General features: G+C 39.5%; 1 protein-coding gene across 2 annotated transcripts in view; it reads left to right on the forward strand.

The window, feature by feature from the left end:
- fam120c (family with sequence similarity 120 member C) overlaps nucleotides 1-7,906 on the forward strand; it is a 167,466-nt gene extending 159,560 nt beyond the window's left edge. For both annotated transcript variants that reach the window (XM_068051762.1, XM_068051763.1), the window contains exon 17: nucleotides 5,965-7,906. In XM_068051762.1, the coding sequence (XP_067907863.1) occupies nucleotides 5,965-6,312 (348 nt within the window). In that variant the 3' untranslated portion in view covers nucleotides 6,313-7,906. The remainder of the gene's footprint in view (nucleotides 1-5,964) is intronic.
- Nucleotides 7,907-8,892: the final 986 nt, after the last annotated feature.

Below are 8,892 nucleotides of genomic sequence, written 5' to 3' on the forward strand. Positions count from 1 at the left end.
TTTCAATGAAGTCGCTTCTTACCCATCGAAACTCCAGCGGATACAAGCCTAGCCTGTCCAACCTTTCCTCATGAGACAACCCACCCATTCCAGGTATGAGTCTAGTAAACCGTCTCTAAACTGCTTCCAAAGCATTTACACCCTTCCTTAAATAAGGAGACCAATACTGCAGATGTGGTCTCACCAATGCCCTGTGTAACTGAGGCATAACTTCCCTACTTTCGTATTCAATTCCCCTCGCAATAAACAATATTCTATAAGCTTTCCTAATTACTTGCTGAACCTGCACACTAACCTTTTGCGATTCATGCACTAGGACACCCAGATCCTTCTGCAATCTGTCACCATTTAGATAATATGCTGTTTTATTCTTTTTGCCAAAATGGACAATTTCACATTTTCCCAGTCAAGGGTTATTGGGGGAAGACAGGAAAATGGGGTTGAGACCAAAACAAGATCAGCCATGATCCTATCGAGTGGCAGAGCAGGGTCGAAGGGCCGAATGTCCTGCTGCTAAGTCCTATGTTCCTACGTTTTAAGCAGCCCTCTTCTGGGACATTCTCAGGAGAGCAATTTGGTCTGTAGCTTCTAGTGATATAATAGCTTTTATTTAGCCAGATCAGGGAACTCTACTCATATTTGATTAGTGCCCTGGGAGCTTTTACATTCATCTGAGAGGGCAGGCAAGGCCTTGGTTTATCATCTCAGTGTGAACCCACTATAAGGACTCCATGACAAAAGTGTAATGGAACTACAGTAAAGCAGCTTGCAGAATCTTTTCTTAGTTGCACAGCAGAGAATGATTTTTCCAATCATCTAATCAAAGTTGATTATTTCAGGCAAAGTTTGTGGATAGCCAGAGCTTATAAATTCAACCACTTTCTGGCTTGACAAGTCCTTCATGTTATTAACTCCTGTTTTCCCATTTTACATTGGGTATAATTCTAGCATAATTGGTAGAATTTCTGAACCAGCAGGTTTTGTCTTCACTATCCTATCATGTGCATGCATGCAGCACTTTAGGAGCAGGCACGTCTTATATCAACACCTAGTTGCACCTCAATTTAGTTTTTATTTTATATTGGGTGTAACTAGCAAATCTGGCATGCCCCAAATTCTGCCCCACACTTCACCCCAAAAAATACAGAATTTTAGGCTTTCTGATATACTTTGTTTCTTCATCTTTCAGCATCCTCTGTGTGACTTGGATATAAGCCCAGGTTACCAACCAGGAAAAGCAGCATCAACTTAGTTCCCCCTAAGACCTTAAGGAATGTTCTAATCATGACATGATTATCGACATCCAATTGACTTGCCTTTCGAAGGTATCCTGGGTTTCTTTTCCTTCTGCCAGCCATGTGGTTACTTTCCCAGTTATTTTGTAATGAAAGCATATTCCTTTCTCAGCACTTTAAGTTCAAGAAACATCCTTTTTTCTTCTCTGAAACCTTCCATTGCATCAGTGCCCTTTTTTTTTTAAAGTAGGGTGCCCAAAAATAAAACATAACATTCCAAAGCTGACCTGGCTAGAATAGCTTGTTTTGTCTTGAAATACATCATGCTGCTGTATTATAAGTTTGCACTGACTGTTTTAGCAACTTAAAAATAAATGATCACTATCACACCCAAGCTTTACTTTAGCCCATCTTTCATACATGTCACTACACTAGCAGAATCTTGAGACTATTCCCAGGATGGTTTCGGTGCTGTAAACCCATGTGGTGTTGATACACTCCTTTACAGGCCACTGCATGATCTTTTACAGGGGCTTTTTCAGGTGCTGTACAACGCATCCAGGAACTAACCAACTGGATGCTCAGAAAATGTTTCTAGCGCACTGTCCCAGTCACTCAGAAGTGACACAATCCTTCAAAACTCCACTGTGCAGTAAGGGACTGAAGGGGAGATCAAAGATGCTGCATTTTTTTACAGATGCCACGGCAAAGCATAAGAACATAAGAAATAGGAGCAGGAGTAGACCGTACGGCCCCTCGAGCCTACTGCACCATTCGATATGATCATGGCTGATCTTCTGCCTCAACTCCATTTTTCCACCTGCTCCCCATATCCCTTGATTCGCTGAGAAACCAAAAATCTGCCTATCTCAGCCTTAAATATATTCAATGATGGAGCATCCACAACGCTTTGGGGTAGAATGTTGTATGGAGACCCTCCTGGTCCCCATGTTAGCTGATATTGTTAATGGTTCTCTGTTCAGGTGTTAGGTCTCTGTCCTATAAATCTGCCATCATCACCCCTCTCCTCAAAATAAAACAACCCTTGACCCTACCATCCTTGCAAATTACTGCCCCATCTCCTACCTGCTTTTCCTCTCCAAAGTCCTTGCATGTGTTGTCACCTTCCAAATCCATGCCCATCTTCCCCGGAGCTTCATGTTTGAATCCATCCAATCGGATTTCCACTCTTGCTGCAGTACCGAAACATCATTTACCAGGGTCACAAATGGTGTTCCATGTGACTGTGACAAAGGTAAACTATCACTTCTCTACCTGTCTGCAGCCTTTGACACAGTTGACCACACCATTCTTCCCCTACCCCTCTCCACTGTCATCGAGCTGAGTGGGACAGCACTTACCCAGTTCCATTCTTATCTATCTAATTGTAGTCAGCGTACCACTTGCAATGACTTCTCTTCTTGCTCTCCTCCAGTATGTTTGGTGTCCCCCAAGGATCTTTTCTTGGTACACCCAGCTCTATCACCACTGTTCTCAACTCCTCCACTGTTGTTAAATTATCAGACTGCTTATCCAACATCCAATACTGGGTGACTAGAAATTTCTTCCAATTAAATATTGGGAAGACTGAAGCTATTGTATTCGGCCCCCGCTCCAAACTCCATTTGTTTAGTTTAGTGTTTAGAGATACAGCACTGAAACAAGCCCTTCGGCCCACCGAGTCTGTGCCAACCATTAACCACCCATTTATACTAATCCTACACTAATCCCATATTCCTACCACATCCTCACCTGTCCCTATATTCCCCTACCACCTACCTATACTAGGGGCAATTTATAATGGCCAATTTACCTATCAACCTGCAAGTCTTTTGGCTTGTGGGAGGAAACCGGAGCACCCGGAGAAAACCCACGCAGACACAGGGAGAACTTGCAAACTTCACACAGGCAGTACCCAGAATTGAACCCAGGTCGCTGGAGCTGTGAGGCTGTGGTGCTAACCACTGCGCCACTGTGCCGCCCGCTATTAACTATTAGCTATTAACTGCATCCCTCTCACTGGCAACAGTCAGAGTCTAAACCAGTCTATTCTCAGCCTTGCTGTCATATTTGACCTGGAGCTGAGGTTCCGATCACACATTTGTGCCATCACTAAGGCTGCTTATTTCCAACTTCGTGACATCGCCTCACTTTGCCTCTGCTGCTGAAACCCTCATTCATACCTTTGTTATCTCTGGACTTGACTATTCCAACGCACTCTTAGCTGGTCTCCCACATTCTGCCCTCCATAAACTTGAAGTCATCCAAAACTCTGCTTGCCATGTCCGAACTTGCACGAAGTCCCATTCACCTATCACCCCTGTGCTCGCTGACCTACATTGGCTCCTGGTCAAGCAACATTTTGATATTAAAATTCTTATCCTTGTTTTCAAATTCCTCCTTGGCCTTGCCCCTCTCTATCTCTGTAATCTCCTGCAGACCCACAGCCCTCCAAGATATGTGTGCTCATCTAATTCTGACCTGTTGAGCATCCCTGATTTTAATCACTCCACCATTGGTGACTGTGCCTTCAGTTGCCTGGGCCTGAAGCTCTGGAATTCCCTCCCTACATCCTTCTGTCTCTCTGTATCACATTCCTCTTTTAAGACACTCCTTAAAACCTATCTGTTTGACCAAACTTTTGGTTATCTGACCTAACATCTCCTGATGTGATTCAGTATCATGTTTTGTTTTATAGTGGCCCTGTGAAGTGCCTTAAGCTGTTTTATTACGTTCAAGACGCTATATAAGCATAAGCTTTTGTTGTTGTATATCCAAGTTTGCCAATGACACTAAGCTAGAAGGATAGTAAGTTGTGTGAACAGGAGCAAGATGTTACAAACGGGCATAAAAAGACTAAATGAGTGGCCAAAACTGGCAAGTAGAGTTCAGTCTGGGGAAAGGTGAGGTTATCCACTTTGGAGCTGAGAAAGACAAAAAATATTTTCTTAATGGTGAGAAACCGTGGTGGAGCAAAGCGATTTAGGTATCCATGCGCATAAAAAGATAGTACACCGGTACAAAAGTCCAATGGAACGCTGGCCTTCATCTCTAGGGAGTTGGAATTCAAAAGTGAGAATATGATGTTTCACTTATACAGAGAATTGTTAATATCCCAACTGGAGTATTGCTTTCCATTTTGGCCACCAAACCTCAGAAAAAATATATTGGCCTTGGAAGGGGTACAGTGCCGAAGCACCAGAATTATACCAGGTTTTGAAAGTTAAAATATGCAGACAGATTGTATAAATGTGGGTTGTATTCCCATGAATTTAGAAGGTTGAGGAGCGATCTGATTGGGTTCACAAACAGAAAATGCTGGAAATACTCAGCAGGTCAGGCAGCGTGTGTGGAGAGAAAAGCAGAGTTAATGTTTCAGGTCAGAGCTGGCAAAGGTTAGAAATGTAATAGGTTTTGAGCAAGTGAAAGGGGGGAGGGGGAGAAGAACAAAAGGGAAGGTCTGTGATAGTGTGGAGGGCAGGAGACATTAAATGACAAAAGGTTTCATGCTACAAAATCCAGTAAAGAAACAAAAGATGTGTCTGGATGAGGTGTAGATGGCAGTATAGCTGCCGTCCAAACACAAAGTAATGGGATTAAGAAAGAAACGGGGGTGGGGGGGAGAAACCAAAAAAAAAAGCTTTAGAAAGGAAGAAGAATGGGGCAGAAGTTATTTAGATCATAACCTCTGCCCCCGATTTCTTTTCCTTTTCTAATTTTTTGTAGCTGGTTTCCCCCTCCACCCCCGTCCCCCATGTCTTTTTCTTAATCCTGTTACTTTGTATTTGGACGGCTGCTATACTGCCATCTACAACTCATCCAGGCACATCTTTTGTTTCTTTAATAAAAGCAAAATACTGCGGATGCTGGAAATCTGAAATTAAAACCAAGTGCTGGCAATACTGTGCAGTGCTGGCAGCATCTGTGGAGAGAAAAACAGAGTTATTGTTTCAGATCTGTGACCTTTCATCAGACCTTTTTTCTGTTCTGATGGAAGATCACAGACCTGAAACTTAACTCTGTTAATGCACAGATGCTGTTGGACCTGCTGTATATTTCCAGCACTTTCTGTTTTTATAAGGGATTGGATAGGGTAGATAACATGAAACTATTTCCTTTGGGGGAGAAATCCACTAAAAGAAATAAAATTAGAGCTAGACCATTTAGGAGAGAAATCAGGAAGCATTTTGCACACAAAGGGCAGTGGAAATCCGGAATTTGCTTCACCAAAAAGCTGTGGATGTTGGATCAATTGGAATTGTCATGCCTGAGATGGATAGATTTTTGTTAGGTATCAAGAGGTATGAAACAAAGAAAGGTGAATGGAATTGAGTACAGATCAGCCATGATCTAGTTAAATGACAGAATAGGCGCAAGAGGCTGAATGTTTGTATGGTTCTAAAATTAGTATAACAAGAGTGAGTTTCACATCTGGACATCTAAACTGTGTAAACATTTTGATCTTGGTACTTTGATGACAAAAGTTCCTCAAGTTCCACATTTGCGACTTAAGACTTGGAAATGTTTGTAATTGGGTTGATTTAAATAGCTACATAAACACATGGGAACATATTGCATTACTTCATGTAGGTCCATAGAGCATTATTTTAGTCCATAGATCTATATGTTAGATCAGTAAAGTTATTGATCCGCTAAAATAGCTCTCTAAGCTTCAAGTTTTTTTTAAAAGGTATGTGCTTATTAAAATGTTCTTTTCTGTGTATGGCAGGGTCAGCCAGCTTATGCTGCTTCAGCAGAAGAAATTGCTCAAGAATTGAAGGGGTCTGGGGATTCTGGAGACCATGTTTCTGAGGAACATGAGAAGTCTCAATCAGGCCTTGCAGAACACTCTTCAGATAACTCTCCTGCTGAAAATGGAGTTTCAGATGAAAGTAAACCTGTTTCCCAGCTAAATGGAAACAAAGGAGACATCAGGGCTTCCAACCAAACTGAAAGTGCCTTGAGTAATGACTCTAAAACGTGCAATACAACTCCTCACTTAAATGCACTAACTACAGATGGCAGTTGCAATAGAGATGAAAATCTTGATACTGCTGTCTTGAAAAAGGAAGAGTAATGTGTATTTTTTGTCTTTTTGTTGAGGGGGTGAAGGATGTTTGGAAGGTTACAGAATAGGAATATTTGAAAAGGAAGGCCTACAGTTGCATACAATATTTCTTCTCCATAGAGAAACAAGGACATTGGAAATTCGGATCCCTCTTTGATGTCAGCTGTTTAACAAGCAATCTTTTCTAGCCAGTTGCAGTTGAATGCTACCAAATGAAATGAAGAGCATTTGACTCCCACATTTGAAATGGTATTACAAGACATTCAAACTGGTTATGACAATTTACATTTTCTTTTTCAGAAGGTAAAGCAAATATGGCTTTAATTTGGCAGTCTTTAATACATAGGTTAAAATACAGTACAGTACTTGGCACCATAACTTTGCCATCTTAATTGATTTTATGTGTTGTGTCAGTTGCTTATTTTAAGATTTAAATTTCATAAGCCTGCAAAAGGCACAGAACCACAAAAAATTCTACTACTTCAGTGTCATTAGTTTTGGTGTGGTTAAGTCAGCAAAAGATTTTTAAAAGTAAAATAATTCAATGTTAAGTTACTAGAAAGTAATATCGCAGCTTCAGTTTTGGCAATCTTTAAGAAAAAGCAGATATGTGTAAGAAACAAATTTACATTTCAAGAAACAACTGAAAACATTCATTGAAGATGCAGATGACCTTTAAAAATAGTTAAACATCACCATATAATTGATACGTTTTGTGAATATGACAGCTCTTACCATGCATCCGTGAATCAATGAAATCAGTGGTTTTTGAATCAGATGTAGACATTAGTACTACTTCGGCTAAACTTCTGCATGGTTCATAATTTTTGAAGTGTGTAGTTAATATTATGCATGTTATCGTCCTCTTTCTTCCATCCTACAAGTACTGTGCCCATTTGCAAATTTTAAAACAGTTAGTCATAGTCCTATAAAAAGATGTTAAAATATGTTTAGTCATTAACTGATCTTGCTCTAACCTTAAATTTTGTGGTTATTGACCTCTGTTGCATTTATTCTAAAACCTACAAAAGTTATCTAGCCACTCTGAATGATTAATGTTAACCCTGGTGTACTCATTGCTACTGTATTCATATTGTTCTCTGTTGCTGTTTTTTGCATTTGTATTAGCAAAGTGATCTTTCTAAAAAATTCTTGAAATGCTTCAATCTTCAAAAAAAATTACCCCCTACGTAGCGGACAATTCAGCAAATTGCTCGTTTTTAAAACTTTCCCATCAAGAGTTTAGTATAAGCAAGTATACTTGTATCGTTCTGCTGTTTTTGTTAGTTTCAAACCTGATGTACTTTGAATCAGAATCCTTACTTTATTATTATTTCATATAATTTTCCTGATGCTCTTCATCACACATTAGTGAACAGAAATAAAATGTAACACCCCCCCTCCCACCAAACCCCTGCCCGCAACAGCTACATAGTACCTTTTCTGTAAGTTGAAAGGAGTTCTACCTACATATGGATTGTGCAAGAATGAACTACTGTTGGGTTTGCTCGGTCGTTGATGGATTATGGTGTGGTGTAATACTGGAAGGCTATTGAATGCAACTTACAATGCTTAATAAAAATCTTTATTCTTTTAGTATAAACCATTGGTTATTTCTTTCCATTGATCAACTGAACTGTCTTGAATTTTGCTGGGAATTTGGGAGTAACTTCCATTTCAGTCTTTCTTTGATAATTATGCAAAAATTGAATTTTTGCAAATTCGTACACAACTTGCAGTTTTACATCATAGAACAAAGGTAATTGATAGTGTGCTAATGCCCATTTTAATTTTCTTTGTTTTGAAATTATCTCATAAGTGTTTAAAAATGAATTGGATGTAGTGGGTTAACATGGTGAACTTAAATAATTTTCAGAATATACGTCTATTGTGCTAGTATCTTTCGCATTTTGTCAGTCTTTGGAACATATCTTTGCCTGATACTATGTTAGAGTCACTCATCCCATATCAATTGATAAGTTGCCAATAGCTTATTAATGAAGAAAATATGCTAAAGATGTAGATGTTTTGAATTAATTTATAAGTTCTGTGTGTTTTGTGATGAGTTTTCGTTTGCTGAAATTAGTTTAAACATTTTTCATGAAAAGACAACTGTAGAAATGTCTGTCTTAATATACGTGAATTTGTAATATTTAAAATCTGCGGTGATGCAGTTAATTTCCTTGAATCAAGGGATATATTTTCATTAAGTATTCAGGCATCCTTCACATACTGGGAACTTGACTAACTTTGCTATATTCTGACTGAAAACCACATGCTAAGCAAACCTATAAAAACTTTGCAACAGACAGTGCCGCATGTGGCTTGCTGCTTGCATTTAATTATGCCACATTTCCACCATAGAAACTAGTTACCTTTCACCCAACTTTGAAACGATTTCTGCAATTCTGTGACTTCAGGCCCTTATCAAATATTATGGGATGAGTGACTCTAATGTAGTTTCACGGCCTGACCAAAATGTGAAAAATATTAGCACAATTGAGGCCTATATTCTGAAAATTATTTGGATTCAGTTTCTTTTATAGTATTCAGACCCAGTAAACAGTATATTCATGTACCCTGCTAAAG

This window comes from Heterodontus francisci, chromosome 19, assembly GCF_036365525.1.
Source record: "Heterodontus francisci isolate sHetFra1 chromosome 19, sHetFra1.hap1, whole genome shotgun sequence".
Lineage (NCBI taxonomy): Eukaryota > Metazoa > Chordata > Chondrichthyes > Heterodontiformes > Heterodontidae > Heterodontus > Heterodontus francisci.